The sequence below is a fragment of the Dromiciops gliroides genome, chromosome 1, assembly GCF_019393635.1.
Source record: "Dromiciops gliroides isolate mDroGli1 chromosome 1, mDroGli1.pri, whole genome shotgun sequence".
In the NCBI taxonomy this organism is placed as follows: Eukaryota; Metazoa; Chordata; class Mammalia; order Microbiotheria; family Microbiotheriidae; genus Dromiciops; species Dromiciops gliroides.
This window is the reverse complement of record NC_057861.1, coordinates 237832797-237849900: the sequence shown is the minus strand read 5'-3', so window position 1 is coordinate 237849900 and position 17104 is coordinate 237832797. Positions and strand designations below refer to the sequence as shown.

The following is a 17104-nucleotide window of genomic DNA, read 5'->3' as shown; positions in this document are numbered from 1 at the left end:
ATCAAAACTGATCAATACATTAAAAAAAAAGTCTAACCCATGTTCCATACCTGTGAACCCCTGACTTCTGCAAAGTAGTTGAGAGGATGTGTTTTCTATCTTTTCTTTGGGGCTAGCTTTGTTTTCTTTTATTTTGCAACATTCATTTTTTTTAATCATATGATTTTTCTTTTCTTTTTTGTCATGCATTTATGAATCATCAAAACTCACAAGCATTTCAGTATGGGAAGAACAAAAAGAAGATTGCATATGAACTTAAAAACCTATGTTACATAGTTTATTAAAATGCATATTAAATTTAATAAGGTAGGGGGCAGCTAGGTGGTGCAGTGGATAGAGGACTGGCCCTGGAGTCAGGAGGACCTGAGTTCAAATCCAGCCTCAGACACTTAACACTTACTAGCTGTGTGACCCTGAGCAAGTCACTTAACCCCAATTGCCTCACCCACCAAAAAAAAAATTAATAAGGTAGTAATAAAATTGCCCTGCTTGTTCACGTCTTCTACTGAACTTGGTTTTATTTTTTTCCGTGAGTTTTTAAATGTTTTATTGGTGTCCTTTTCTATCTTTCCCGACACTACTTCCCTGTGGTATTCTCCTTGTAACAAACAATTAGTAAACAATAACAATAACAAATCAGCACATTTGGCATGGCTTAAAATGGGTTTTTTTGTCATTTTCAACACTAATTTTCAATTGTTTATAGTTGTTTCTCTTTCTATTTACATTATTGTAATATTTGTTTTTATTGTTTTGTTGATTCACTTTGTATCAATTCATGTAAATCTTTCCAGGCTTCTCTAGATTCATCATTTCTTATTATTTTATTTATTTAGGATTTTCCCCAAGTTACATGTATAAACAAACTTTCACATCGATTTTTAAAACTTTGTGTTCCAAATTCTCTTCCTCCCGCCCTCCCCACCCCCTTAAGAACTCACGCAATTCAATATAAATTATACATGTGCAGTCTAGATTCATCACTTCTTAAAAGCAGCACAATATTCCATTACATCTATGTAACACAATTTGTTTAGTCATCCTAATCGATGGGGTTCATTTTGATTTCAATTCTTTGCTGCTACAAAAAGTAATCCTGTAAATGCTTGATGTTTATGGTCCTATTCTTTTTGTCAATAGGATATATACCTAGCAGTCTTCACGGGGCTCTGAGTTTAAGAGTGTCTGTAAATAACAATCTCCACAAAATAGCTTCAGAAGGAAAAAGAAGTGAATTTAGGAGTTTTTTGTAACTCCAATTTGAAGAATAACATATGACTGGGGTTTTTTCCTTACCAGTTGGTGAGAAAGCTCCCATTGTAAATAAAGACTTATGTTTTATCATAAACAGAACAAACAAAAGTGTTTATATTCTGTTTTGCTAGAAGATCATACATTTTTGTTGCACTTGTTGACTTTTTCTTAAAAATAAAAATCAGGTCTCTTATACTAGGAACATTGCTGGAAAATGTACTGATTTTTGATGGTTACTTTCCTACTTTTGTTTCAGTCCATTCCCGTGTTCTTCACATTGCATAATGCATCGGAAGTTATTGTCTGTCTGTACCAGAAGTGCATTTCAAAAGAGGTAACTAATTGTACAAATGGGCAGTGCCCCCTGCTCTGCTTTAGACAGAGAAGAGGTTTATAATGCCCACTTGGGAATGCAGTTGTATTTCATGCCTTGGATTTATTGTTCTGCCTTATAATTTGATAGTCAACAGTTACTAGTTTCAAGGATCAAGTTTTTGACCTTCTGGGAAATGAGAGTTTCGTTGGAATGAGAATTACTTTACTATTACAGAGAGGGTTTGTCCTGGCCTCTCCTCTCCTTCCCACCATACTTATTTAGCTATTTTCATTAGTTCTTTATACACATTTAACTTTATTAAAAAAGTTGAAACCAATTTAAAAGAGAATACTATGTTCATATTTACATGTGTACAAGTGTCAAGGTATGACTATAAAGTAGTGGCTTGTGGACTCAGTCTTTTTACACATGACATAGCTTGAAGATTGAAGTATTGTGGTGATCATTGTCTCTCCAGTATGAATGTAATTCTTTCACTGGGTATAAGTTTGGCTTTGGAAGAGGTGTACTCCTTTTCTTTAGGATACTGAAGTACCATTTAGCTTAAAGGATTTAGTTGATCCACTTACTTAACCTAACTTGCCATCTGAGCAAAGAGAAGTGGATCATTAATAAGTTATTTCCTACATAGCAACATAGCTTATTCATTTGCCCACTCACCATTATTCTATTTCTGAAATCTGGTCAAAAGATCCAGAAGGTTCACTTCTAGAAATTGAAAGAACATTTTTAGTAATTGAATTGATTTTAGTGTCTTAAAAGATAAAATTTACCAAATTATGCCCTGAAAAACAGACATATCACCTCTAGGTCAACTCCAGAATACTTTAAATACACAGCCAAAATGGAGATCAGAGCCTTACATCTTTCCCCTTTTAACCAAACTATTGAAGTGTTGGTTTGTTTCTTCACAAGACCTGCCCCTGCAATTTGGATATACTGCCACCAGATGGCATTGACAAGTAATAGGTGTTCTTGGTCAGCTCAACAAGGGCATAGAATCACATCAGTGGAGGGAATTCCTTAAAAAGATAAAATCAAAGTTGTCGTTTTGAAAGGAAGAGTGAAATGTATAAGGCTCTCCTCTTACCCCCAATCTACAACAAACCACTAAAACTTGTTTTTTTTTTTTTAGTTTTATATGAAATCTTAAGGTAATCATTACAGCCAAAGAACAATTTATGCTACACTAGTCTAATCAATTAATCTTTTAGGGGATTCTTTTCCCCATGAGAATAAATATATTTGAATAGGAAATCAAACACATTTTAATTTATTACCAGTGACACTAGGCTCCTGGCTGTTCCTTGCACAAGACACTCCATCTCTTGGCTCTCGGCATTTTTTCTGTCTCCCATCCCAGGAATGCTATCCTTTCCCATCTCCACCTCCTGGCTTCCTTGTCTTCCTCCAAGTCCCACCTTCTATAATAGCAAGGCCTTGCCTCTAATGATTATCACCAATTCATCCTATATATATATATGCACATATACTTACACATACACATGTATACATATACAATATGCATAAAGTATGTATACACACACACAGATATACTGGTTTGCATATTGTTTTCCATTAGACTGTGAGCAGGGAATGGAGTTGTTAGTTTGCTTTTCTTTTCTTTGTATCCCTAGCACTAGGCACAGTGCTTGGCACGCACACATACTTTATGTGTGTGAATACTTAATAGGTCCTTGTTGACTGAATGGCTAAGTGCTTTAGATGGGTGGAAACGGCCATCCAGATGCTGTGTGGGTTCCATAGTTAATAGTAAAAACAAAACTAAACAAAAAACCCTTGATTTGTAAACTCAGAAAGGTTTTGTTGAAGTGGCTCACCCCCCAAAATTGGATTCATTCTGCCCATTCAGGAGCCTCATAAATTTAATTGTATAATAAGGTTTCAAGCCTCCCCTATTAACGTATATTAAGTCTATCTCCTTTCATCATTATTCATGAAGATGTGAGTTTTAATTCTAGTCTCTTTATTTTCATTCAGCTTGTATCTCCTGCAAAAATCTGTAGGTAAGTCAAGAAGTCCCTGAGTCTAAAACTGGACATTCATGCTCGCTTTGATCCAGAATAAATATTTGTATTTGTCACACTAGAACAGAGACATTAATGAATTATGGATGCTGGCATTTAACACATAGAAACCATATTATCTTTTGCATTGTTCATGTCATTGTATTGTTTTATTATTTTTCCCCCAAAGATTCATTAGATAATTCTTCCTGGAGTGGGCAGGGTGGGCTTAGGGGTGGGAGGGGATCCCTGTGCCAGATTTTAGCTGTTGGTACTCAAACAATTAATAATGAATTATAAGGGGCAGCTAGGTGACCCAGTGGATAGAGCACTGGCCCTGGATTCAGGAGGACCTGAGTTCAAATCTGACCTCAGACACTTAAAACTTACTAGCTGTGTGACAGTGGGCAAGTCACTTAACCCCAATTGCCTCACTAAAGAAAAAAAAATGAATGATAAACTATTGTGGGAGAGGGGGTGGCTAGGTGGTGTAGTAAATAGAGGGTGTCAGGAATACCCAAGTTCAAATCCAGCCTCTGACATTTGTTAGCTGTATAACTCTGGGCAAGTCACTTAACCCTGTTTGTCTTAGTTTCCTCATCTGTAAAATGAAGTGAAATGGGAAATGGCAAACCACTCCGGTATTTTTATCAAGAAAACTCCAAAAAGGGGTCACAGAGAGTCAGATGTGAGTGAACAACAATTGTAGAATAGTGATGGAGAAGCGAAATACAAATAAGAGAAAAATTTTTTGCATTTGGTAAAATTTGGTTAAAAATGTGGGTATTCAGAACTTCGTAAATAACCAGTGTGGTGATGTGGAAAGAGCACTGGAAATGTAGCCAGGGAACATGAAACCAGGACTGAGAACACGAGCCAGGAGTTTAAACCCAGCTCTGCTGTGTGATGCCGAGCAGGGCACCAAACCTTTTACCTCTGTTTCCTTGTCTCTAAAATAAGAGGTTGGACCAACTGATCGCCAAAGTTCCTTATGGTTTTGCAATTTTGTGGTTTTGACCGGAGCATTTAACCAACTCCATCTTCTTGCTCTGTAATATAGGTAGGAAACTCTGAAGTGATGAAAGCTTCCTAATTCAGGGATTTAGGATTGGTGGTTTCAAACATTCCATTGCTTCCTGTTCCCTGGTCTAGGTCCAGACACTCTCCTTCCTCCCTCCCCATTGTTACTACTACTGGGGGTAGGGGGTGGGGTATAGAATGCTCGGAATTCCAGGAAAACCCTTCTTATTAAAAGAGAGATTACCAGGAATTACAGAGAGGTGTTAAAGACCTATAACACCTAATTGCTACGTTCTTCCAGATGTAAGCAAAAGATTTAGCAGATGACTGCCAAAGAACTTTGGGAGGAAAAGTGGGCAGCTGACTAAAGCATTTTATGCCTTGCTTGGTTGGCTCCATGATCATTAGGCTGGGCACTTCTTCCGTTACTGCTTTCTGATCTTCTGTCCTCTTTCCTTCCATCAGTCTTCCCGAGGGAGTCCAGCCCATGAGCTGGAGGCGTTTCTCTCATTCTTTTACTATACTGAAGGGCAGAAATGTAGAAACCAAGCAATCAATCCAACTTGACCAACCTGCTTCCTTCTCTGGTTACCTTGCCCCCTTCAGCCCACCACTCAAACCTCAAACCCAAGCCCCAAAATATCCATGGAGGACTTTCGTCGAGGAAATATTTTACATGTTGACTCCATCCAGGGATTTCTGGAATTTATCACCCAGGGATAGAGAGTGCATATACTGTCTTTTATAAAAATTGTATCTTTTTTTACATAAACACCAAATCATCTATCTGTGATTATTATTATTCATGCTACTACTGATAAGTCTACTATTAAATCAGCCACTTTTCTGTCTAGCCTCTGATAGATCAGATTTTTTTCTTTCTTCAACAACTCACATTTATAAGGTTCTTTAAGGTTTGTAAAGCACTTTCCTCTCAACAATGGTAGGTTTCCAAGTATTGTTATTTCCATTTTACAGATGAGGTAACTGAGTCCCTGATAGGTTGTGTCAGGGATGGGATTCAAAGCTCATTTTCTAGATTTTAAGTCCAATGCTCTAGACTAGTACTTAGCATTCATAAAGCCTTCCCTGACAACTCCAGCCCAGTTTGACCTTTCTCCATGAGTTACTGACTACATTGACTGCCTGACTGCATTATCATATACTTTTTGACATGTTGCCTTGGAATTATTGTCTTGTTCTTTCATGTACGCATGCACGGTCATTCTAATACCATTTAAGAAATAAAGACCATTCTTTAAAGTCTGTTTCCTAGGAGAATTGGATCTGGAGTCAGGTAAACCCTGGGTTCATATTTAGATTTCAATACTTAGCAGTTGTGTGACCACTGGTGAGTCACTTAAACCTCTGAGCCTGACCTTCATTTCCAGTGAGGATCCAATGAGATGATGTAGTTAAGTAAAAGACCATGTTAGGACACTCCCTTTACATCTACAAGGGGGTGGTCTCCCTCTTTCAAGGATGTTAATTTGAAGGCATCTGGGGGATCATTTGGTCAAACCCCCTCATTTTACAGATGAAGAAACTGAGGCCCACAAAGGTTGAGTGACTAGTCTAGGATCACACAGATAGTTAGAAAATCCGAATTCAAACCGTATTTCTCTGGCTTGTTTTTCCAGCTTCCTCCCCACCCTTGAATTCAGTCGTATACAAACGCTCCACTTTATTAGGATGGCAGTGGTTCTTTGAGATGGATTATTTATAGTACTGAGTAGGACCAGACTGTTCTGTATAATTGGGTTTAAAAATACAACAACACTAAAAGAGTCTTAAACAGATATCACATGTCTTTTGTACATCTTGTTGTTCAGTCTTTTTCAGTTGTGTCCAACACTGTGACCCCATACCTGTTTGCCTTAGCAAAATTCCTGATAATCTCTTATTGGGTATTTGGAGGAGGACAATTCCCACCTATTTAGATTTATTCTCCTCAGCTTGGATTACAGGTTGAAATTGCTTTACTCTGCTCAAAAAATTTTAGTGACTCCCTTATTAAATAGAGTTTAGATTTTTTTTTTCTGGTGTTCAAATTTCTTTACAGTCTGTTACCACCTTGCCATTCCAACCTCATCTCACATTACTCATGTCCAAGAATGTTTTGCTGGAGCCAAACTGGACTACCCTCTGTCTCCTAAAACACCTACATCTTTCCAGTGTTATATCTTAATCACGTGGTTTCTTTTGCTTGAAATGTCATCCTTTCTTCACCAACTGAATTCCTACTCATACATTAAAACTCAAGTCAGTAATGACCTTCCCCCTGCTAGTCTGTTAGACCTTGTCACAATTTATTGTGCGGCTCTTCCAGTGTGCTTATATATAATAATCTTTATTATTATCAAAAATCATATAATACTATGACATAATATACATATTATGTTATAGTATTATTTGCTGTTATTCAACTGTGTCCAACTCCAATTGCATTTGGGGTTTTATTGACAGTGATACTGGAGTGGTTTGCCATTTCCTTCTCTAGCTCATTTTATAGATGAGAAAACTGAGGCCAACAGGGTTAAGTGACTTGCCCAGGGTCACACAGCTAGTAAATGTCTGAGACCAGATTTGAACTTGGGTCTTCCTGACCCCAGACCTAGTGCTCTATGCACTGTACCACCCAGCTTCCCCTTCCCTATACTGTTATTGGCTATTATAGACTCTAAGCCCCACCAGGTGGGGGGATTACTTAAACTTCATATCTTCCCTAGGCCTAACAGTGCTCTACACACAGTTACCATTTTGTTGAACAAATGAATGTGACACAAACCTCTGACTTCTAACTTTTGACTTAGAGTAATTTATGCTCCATTTACAACATGCACCTCTGCCAATTCGGAGGAGATCTCTAGTAGTATGCCTTAGGAATGATGTGTCCTTGGCCATGTGCTCTTTCTTATAAGTGATTCAGATGAAGGCATAGATGGCCTGCTTATCAAATTTGCTGATAATATGAACCTGAGAAGAATAGCTCACACGCTGGAAATCAAAGACAGGATGCCCCAAAATCTCAGTAGGATGGAGCAACGGGCCAAGCCCGTGTACTAAAATCTAATATGAGGAGGTGTAAAGTCCTTCACGGTTGAAAAAAATCCATTGCACAAGTATCAGGTACTTTGCACGAAAAAATTTCTAGGAGTTTTACGGGATTGCAAGTTCAATATATGTCAACAGGGTGATAAAGCAGTTCAAAATCTGCCCAACACTGTCACAGACAGCGTTAAATGAGTCTTGGTGTCCAAAACAAAGAAAGCGAAAATCTCCCTGCATTCTGCCCTGGTCAGATCACAACGGGACTCTTGTGTTCAGTTCTAGGTGCAACATTTTAGGTCAAAGATCTTGATGGTAGGAATATGGGTCCGGGAATAAGCATTTACATAGTGCCCAATATGATCGAGGTGCTGTGCTAAGTACTGAATTCCTACTCATACTTCAACCATTCGAGGTAAGTGCTGTTATTATCTCAATTATACAGGTGAGGAAACTGAGGTAAACAGGTTAAGTGATTTGTTTAGGATCACACAGCTATCTGATGTTGGATTTGAACTCAGGTCTTCCTGACTCCAGCCACAAAGCTCTATGCATTGCACCACCCAGCTGAAATGTGTCTAGAAAGGGCAATCAGGATAGTGAGGGGTCTAGTTGAAGGAACTGGAACCTAGAGAGAGCAACAGCCTTTGGGGTGGGGGCGGGAGGGGAGACACAGTAGCAGTCTTCATGTGTTTGAAGGGATGTCCTATGGAAGGTTTCAGATTTAGAGCTGGAAGAGACCTTAGTGGACATCGAGTTCAATTTACAGATGAGGAAACTGAGGCCAAGAGCAGTTAAGTGACTTTCTGAAGATCACCCAGGTAGTGTCAGAGAAAGGACTTGAATTGGGGTCCTTGGACTGTTCTGCTTGCTCTGGGAGAGAAAGAATTAGGAGGCTGGGACTTACAGAGAGTCAGATTTCAGTATAATGTAGGGGAAAACTTCCTAACAGTTATAGCAAGGCAATTCAGCAAGCACTTATTAAATGTGGATAAGCCATGTGGATACCGGGGCTGAGGTTACAAGGACTGAACAAGACAATCCCTGCTCTCAAGGAGCTAGTCTCAGGGGTGGATTCCCCATCACTGGAGGACTTTAATCAGAGGTTGTTGGGAATAGTATCAGAGGACATTCCTTTTTATGTATGGATGAGAACAGATAAGCAGGTCTCTTGCAACTCTAGGTGGCACAGTGGATAGAGTTACTTGATCTGAAGTCAGGAAGATCTGAGTTCAAATCTAGCCCTAGACACTGTGTGACCCTGGGCAAGTCACTTAACATCGAACTGCCTCAGTTTCTTCAGAAATAAAATGGGGATAACAATAATAACATCTCTCTCAGGGCAGTTACAAGGAACAAATTAGATGATATTTGTAAAGCACTTAGCATGGTGCCTAGCACATAGTAGGTGCTGTTGTTTTTATCATCATCATCATCATCACCACCACCATCATCATCATTATATAATTTTGGTTATCCCTCCCTACACTCTCTCTAAACCAAAATTGTATGCTAAGTCAAGGAAGTTTAGATGTTGAAACCCTGGAGGAAACGAAATAACCAAAGGGAAGTAAAAAAAGTTAGACAGTTTCAATCACTTTGTAGAATATCAACTTTCCATGAAACAAAGAACATTTTCTTTCCAAAATATGAGGCGATTGAGAACATTGTCATCTTGTGGGGGAGATTCTTAATATGCTTTGCACGGTGTTTTCCTTCAGTAACTGTAACTAACAATTAATTTGGTCTGAACTGGTGTTGAATTACTACACCTTTCCAGCATGGTTAGGCACAGCTGGTCAAAATCCCCTATGCAAAGGGGCATTTAGTTTTCTTGATGGAGCCAATCAGGATTTGCAGATTTATTGCAAAAGGCTTTTTTCCTGGCAAATTACTAGTTCAAAAATTCAGTTACACTTAAACATTTGCAAGGCACCTACTATGTGCAGAGGACTGTGTTAGGCATTTGGAGGTGGGCTTATAAAGTTTAGATAAGTTGAAATACCTGCGTTTGCAGTCTTGGACAAGGGTCCTTTTTTTTTTTACTTTGATAACATTCTATTTTCCCCAATTATATGTAAAACAATTTTTAACATTAATTTTTTAAAATTTGAAATTCTCTCCCTCCCTTCTACTTCCCCCTCCCTGAGACAGTAAGCAATTTGAGATAAATTATACCTGGGTGATCACAGAATAAGGGTTCTTAACTGGATTTTTTTTTTTGAGCCATTAACTCTTTTTGACCTTCTAGTGAAAGTTATAGACCCTTCCTCAGAATAAATTTTTTTCAAAAAATTCATAATTGAAGTAAATTATCATTTCCTTTAAAATTTTTATTTCATTAATTATTTCCCAATTATATATAAAAACTTTTAGCATTCATTTTTTAAAACTCCGAGTTCTAATTTCTCTCCCTTTCTCTGATCCCTTCACCACTTTTTTTTTGGTGAGGCAATTGGGGTTAAGTGACCTGCCCAGGGTCACACAGCTAATAAGTGTCAAGTGTCTGAGGCTGAATTTGAACTCAGGCCCTCCTGACTCCAGAGTCGGTGCTCTATCCATTGTGCCACCTAGCTGCCCCCCTTCACCACTTCTTGAGAATGCAAGCAATATTATATAAATTATACATGTGAAGTTATGTAAAACATATTTCCTTGTTAGCCATGTTGCAAAAGAAAACACAGACCCCCCCCAAAAAAAAAACACCAAGAAAAAGAAAGTAAAAAAGTATGCTTCAGTCTACACTCCAAGTTCATCAGTTCTCTCTCTGGAGGTGGATAGCATTTTTCATCATGGATCCTTTGAAATTGTCTTAGATTATTGTCTTGATCAGAGTAGCTAAGTCTTTCTCAGTTGATCATCATTATAGTATTGCTGTTGCTGTGTACAGTGCTTTCCTGGTTCTGCTCACTTCACTTTGAGTCAGTTCATATAAGTCTTCCCAGGTTTTTCTGTAACCATCCTGCTTGTTGAAATGATCATTTTCATTTAGAGGTTAGTGTTGATGTATTTTGTTTTCCTTATCCCAGTTCACAGACCCCTTAAAATCTGTCCACGGATACACCAGGTTAAGAACCCCTGGTCTAATGAACAATTGTGCTAAATCAGTAGAGGGTGGAAAGATAGAGCATCTTGGGGTCGGTAATGTAGACAGCTAAAAAATGAAGAGGCAGCCAGCCAGTCCTCTTGTCTTTTGTCATTCTTTGGTCCCCAGTCATTTGTTTTCCTGAGAGCCTGCTAGTAGGCATATAGATCTTCAGGTGTCAAGCTCCCTATTGTCAGATGCATCACATCCACCTCCAAGCCTCAGATAGGAAAGCTGCCCAGGTAATGTGGGATGACAACCTGGGCTTGGAAAGATAGATGAGAAGTGGACTTGGTTTTTGGTCTCTCCTCATTCACTTTGACTAGGGAGGGTCTGTGAAACCCTTAACATGAAGAGGTAATGTCTTTGTTCATTGTCTTTCTCTCCACAGTGTTATCTTCCTCCTGGCTGCTGCAGGATGTCTTCCCTTTTATGACTCACAAGTAAGTACAGATCCATAAATTAGTTTTGCCCTTCATGTTGCCCATGCTCTGAAATATAAATAGTAACAATAGCTGGTATTTATATGGTCCTTTTTGGCCTTAGAGTGCTTTAGTCACATTAAATCATTTGATGCTCATATCATCCCAAGAGGTAGGTTCTATTATTCTCCCCCATTTTACAGATGAGGAAACTGAGGCAAACAAAGGTGCAGTGACTTGCCCAGGGTCACACAGCTAGTAAGTGTCTGAAGCTGGATTTGAACTCAGGTCTTCCAGTGTCACCTAGCTGCCTTCAAGCTACAGAACTTTACTTTTTCCAACACACTCTATTTCATGCTTTGCATTTATATTCCCTGGAGAAGGAAATGGCAAACCACTCCAGTATCTTTGCCAAGAAAACCCCAAATGGGGTCACCAAGGGTCAGAAGCAACTGAAACGACTGAACAACAACAATTTATATCTCCAGTGCCTAGCACATGTAGCTTAGTGGGCACTTAGTGCCAGTTTTTGATGAATTATTGTTGACTTGGGATAGCCCAGGCTTGTAGAGTTCTGACAGATATAGTGGAAAGAACATTAGACCTAGCTTCAGATGACCTGTTTTTGAGTTGGAGAGGTTTTACTTACTAGATATGTGACCATGGACAAATCATTTCTTCTTTCCATGTTTGAGTTTGCTCATTTGTAAAAATGAGAACGCTAGTGTGGCATTACAATCCCTGTTGGCTTGCAGTGTGGAAAGTGCTTTGTAAACCGCATATACTGTATAAGTGCTAGGTGCATGCCAATGACTATTGTTACTTTAAAACAACACACAGCTTCCCGGGTTTTGTCCTGTCCTTTTCCTGTCTGCTAGTGTTGTAGCACTGTGATAACAAGGAGCGTGATTGCCATCTGCTGCACTGGTAGACATGCAGGAAAACAGGAATGAGTGACTGTGAGGATCATAGGTGGGGAGCTTGGAGAGACCTTTAAAAGTAATTTTGTTCTCTCCTTTACACATGAGAAGATGGAAGTCCAGCCCGCTTAAGCATGGCTAAAATGAACACAGATAGCCAGCTACCGAGTTGGGATTTGACCACAGGTTTTCTGCCCCCAAATCAGGTGTTGTTTCCACTGTAGCACATTGAGTCTTTAATTGAAACTGAGACTGGATCAAGTTGTACTCCCTTCTCTCTCCATCTCCCTCCCAACCATGTGCACCTGGCCTATCTTGGCATGGCTCTTGTAACCTTGGTTGACTTTTTTTTTTGTGGGCAATGAGGGTTAAGTGACTTGCCCAGGGTCACACAGCTAGTAAGTGTCAAGTGTCTGAGGCTGGATTTGAACTCAGGTCTTCCTGAATCCAGGGCCAGTCCTCTATCCACTGCACCACCTAGCTGCCCCCTTGGTTGACTTTTGGAACGATTTTCACTTTATCTGCTACCCTAAGAGCAAAAGCAGAGACAGTGAAGAAACCCAGTAGAAGCACCCAAATGGTTCAGTGGATAGAGCACTAGTCTGGAGTTAGGAAGTCATTCAGTTGTGTCCAACTCTTTATGATCCCACAGACCATAGCATACCAATACTGTCCATAGGGTTTTCTTGGTAAAGATACTGGAGCGGTTTGCCATTTCCTTCTCCAGCTTATTTTACAGATAGGGAAACCAAGGCAAACAGAGATGAAATGATTTGTCCAGGGTCACACAACTAGTAAGTGTCTGAGGTAGGATTTGAATTGAGGTCTTCTTGTTTCCAGGCCCAACATTCTATCCATTGAACAATTCAGTTGCCTTTCCATAAGGAAGATCTGAGTTCAAATCACACCTCAGACACTTGCTAACTGTGTGATCCTAGGCATCTCTGCCTCAGTTTTCTCATCTGTAAAATGGGGTTCAAAATAGTAACTACCTCTCAGGGTCATTGTGAGGATCAAATGAAATTATAATTGTAAAACACAGCCTAATTCCTGGCATAAAGGAAGTGCTATACACGTTAGCTATCATCATCATTATGATGATCCTGTGTTGTAGTGGATATAGTGCTGGGTCTGGAGTCAGGAAAACAAGTTCAAATCTTACCTCAGATACTTGCTACTTATGTGATCTTGGGTATGTCACTTTACCACCATCTGACTCAGGGACTTTTTTATATTTGTTTTTGCAGGGCAATGAGGGATAAGTGACTTGCCCAGGGTCACACAGCTAGTAAGTGTCAAGTGTCTGAGGATGGATTTGAACTCAGGTACTCCTGAATCTGGTGCCAGTGCTCTATCCACTGTACCACCTAGCTGCCCCTGGCTTGTTTTTTTTAAACTCCAAAATGGAGATAATAGCACCCACCTCCCAGAGTTGTTGTCAGGATTAAATGAGACAATATTTGTAAAATGTGTGGCTTGTAGCAGGCACTATATACATGCTGTTTTTGTTATTATTATTCTTTATTTTAAAAAAATTAATTAATTTATTTATTTTTCTATTACATGTAAAGATAGTTCACAACTTTTGTTTATACAAGGTTTCCAATTTCAGATTGTTTATACAAGCTTTCCAATTTCAGATTTTTCTCCCTCCCTCCCCTCCCTTCTCCCTCCTCTAGACAGCAGGTAATCTGATATAGGTTATATATATATATATATTATATATATATTATAATTTCATTTGATCCTCACAATGACCCTGAGAGGTAGTTACTATTTTGAACCCCATTTTACAGATGAGAAAACTGAGGCAGATATATATATATATATATATATATATATACATAATAACATTAATCCTATTTTTACATTAGTCATGTTTTAAGAGAAAAATCAGAGCAATGATGAAAACCTCAAAATAGAAAAAACAGTAGCACCAAAAACAAAAGAAATAGTATGGTTCATTCAGCATCTATACTCCACAGTTCTTTTTTTTTCCTTGGATTTGGAGATCCTCTTCTATCATGAGTTCCCTGGAACTCTTCTGTACCATTGCATTGGTGAGAAGAATATAGTCCATCACAGTAGATCAACACTCAATGTTGATGATACTGTGTACAATGTTCTTCTGGTTCTGCTCATCTCACTCATCATCAGCCCAGGCAAGACCCTCCAGGTTTCTCTGAACTCCCCCTGCTCATCATTTCTTACAGCACAATAGTATTCCATTTTATTCGTATACCACAACTTGTTCAGCCATTCCCCAATTGATGAGCATCCCCTCAACTTCCAATTCCTTGCCACCACATAAAGAGCAGCTATAAATATTTTTGTACATGTGGGTCCCTTTCCCCTTTCCATGATTTCTTTGGGAAAAAGACCCAAAAGTGGTATTGCTGGGTCAAAGGGTATGGAGAGCTTTATCGCCCTTTGGGCATAATTCCAAATTGCTCTCCAGAATGGTTGGATCAGTTCACAGCTCCACCAACAATGCATTAGTGTTCCAATTTTCCCACAGCTTCTCCAACATTTATTATCTTCCTTTTTTGTCATTTTAGCCAATCTGATAGGTGTCAGGTGGTACCTCAGAGTTGTTTTAATTTGCATCTCTCTAATCATTAGAGATTTAGAGCATTTTTTCATATGGGAATAGATAGCTTTGGTTTCTTCATCAGAAAACTGCCTGTTCCTATCCTTTGACCATTTCTCAATTGGGGAATGACTTGGATTCTTATAAATTTGATTTAGTTCCCTATATATTTTAGAGATGAGGCCTTTATCAGAAGTACTGGCCACAAAAATTGTTTCCCAGCTTTCTGCCTCCCTTCTAATTTTGGATGCATTGCTTCTGTTTGTACAAAAATTTTTTAATTTAATGTAATCAAAATCATCCATTTTGTATTTTATAATATACTCTATCTCTTGTTTGGTCATAAACTGTTTTCCTTTCCAAAGATAGGAATAGGTAGACTATTCCTTTCTCTCCTAATTTACCTATGGTATCACCTCTTATGTCTAAATCGTGTATCCATTTTGACCTTATTTTAGTATAAGGTGTAAGATGTTGGTCTATGCCTAATTTCTGCCATACTATCTTCCAGTTTTCCCAGCAGTTTTTGTCAAATACTGAGTTCCTATCCCAGAAGCTGGAGTCTTTGGGTTTATCAAACACTACATTACTAGTGTCATTTACTACTGCATTTCCTGTGCCTAGCCTATTCCATTGATCTACCACTCTGTTTTTTAGCCAGTACCAGATAGTTTGGATGACTGCCACTTTATAGTAAAGCTCCAGGTTTGGTACTGCTAACCCACCTTCCTGTGAATTTTTTTTCATTATTTCCCTGGATATTCTTGATTTATGGTTTATCCAGTTGAATTTTGTTATTATTTTTTCTAGCTCTATAAAATAATTTTTAGGTAGTCTGATTGGCATGGCACTGAATAAGTAAATTAATTTAGACAGTATTGTCATTTTTACTATATTAGCTCTGCCTATCCATGAGCAATTGATATCTTTACAATTATTTAGATCTGATTTGATTTGTGTGAAGAGTGTTTGGTAGTGTATTCATAGAGTTCCTGGGTTTGTCTTGGCAAGTAGACTCCCAAGTATTTTATATTATCTACCATTACTTTAAATGGAATTTCTCTTTCTATCTCTTGCTGCTGGACTTTGTTGGTCATGTATAGAAATGCTGATAATTTATGTGGATTTGTTTTATATCCTGCTACTTTGCTAAAGTTAATTGTTTCAAGTAATTTTTGAGTTGGTTCTCTAGGATTCTTTAAGTATACCATCATATCATCTGCAAAGAGTGATAGTTTTGTTTCCTCCTTGCCTACTCTAAATCCTTTAATTCCTTTCTTTTCTCTGATTTCTAAAGCTAACATTTCTAGGACAATATTAAATAATAGGGGTGATAATGGACATCCCTGTTTCACCCCTGATCTTATTGGGAAGGCCTCTAATTTATCTCCATTGCATATAATACTTGCTGATGGCTTTAGGTAGATACTGTTTATTATTTTAAGGAAAGCTCCACCTATTCCTAAACTCTCTGGTGTTTTTATTAGGAATGGGTGCTGTATTTTGTCAAAAGCTTTCTCTGCATCTATTGAGATAATCATATGATTTTGGTTGGTTTTCTTATTGATGTGGTTGATTATGTTAATAGTTTTCCTAATGTTGAACCAGCCCTGCATTCCTGGTATACACCTGGTCATAGTGTATTATCCTGGTGATCATTTGCTGTAATCTCTTTGCTAATATCTTATTTAAGATTTTAGCATCAATATTCATTAGGGAAATTGGTCTATAATTTTCTTTCTCTGTTTTTGCTTTGCCTGGTTTTGGTATCACCACCATATTTGTGTCACCTATTTTTCCAAATAATTTGTATAATATTGGAATTAATTGTTCTTTAAATGTTTGGTAAAATTCACCCATAAACCCATCTGGCCCTGGGGATTTTTTCTTAGGGAGTTCATTAATGGCTTGTTCAATTTCTTTTTCTAATATGGGATTATTTAAGGATTTTATTTCCTCTTCAGTTAACCTGGGCAGTTTGTATTTTTGTAAATATTCATCCATTTCATTTAGATTGTCAAATTTATTGGCATACAGTTGGGCAAAATAATTCCTAATTATTGATTTAATTTCCACTTCATTGGTGGTAACATCACCCTTTTCATTTTTGATACTGGTGATTTGGTTTTCTTCTTTCTTTTTTTTAATCAAATTAACCAATATTTTATCTATTTTATTGGTTTTTTCATAAAACCAGCTCTTAGTTTTATTGATTAATTCTGTAGTTTTTTGTTTTCAATCTTATTAATTTCTCCTTTAATTTTCAGGATCTCTAGTTTAGTATCTAATTGGGGATTTCTAATTTGTTCTTTTTATAGCTTTTTAAGTTGCATGCTCAATTCATCAATCTCCTCTTTCTCTTTTTTATTCATGTAAGCATTTAGAGCTATAAATTTTCCCC

At 38.0% G+C, this 17104-nt stretch overlaps 1 protein-coding gene across 2 annotated transcripts in view; it reads left to right on the top strand.

Annotated features, from left to right (window-relative positions):
• The window catches only part of TMEM241 (transmembrane protein 241), a 200682-nt gene that overhangs the window by 56142 nt on the left and 127436 nt on the right, over nt 1-17104 (top strand). For both annotated transcript variants that reach the window (XM_043976936.1, XM_043976935.1), the window contains 3 exons: nt 1511-1588; nt 3593-3618; nt 11163-11214. In XM_043976936.1, the coding sequence (XP_043832871.1) occupies nt 1511-1588; nt 3593-3618; nt 11163-11214 (156 nt within the window). The remainder of the gene's footprint in view (nt 1-1510; nt 1589-3592; nt 3619-11162; nt 11215-17104) is intronic.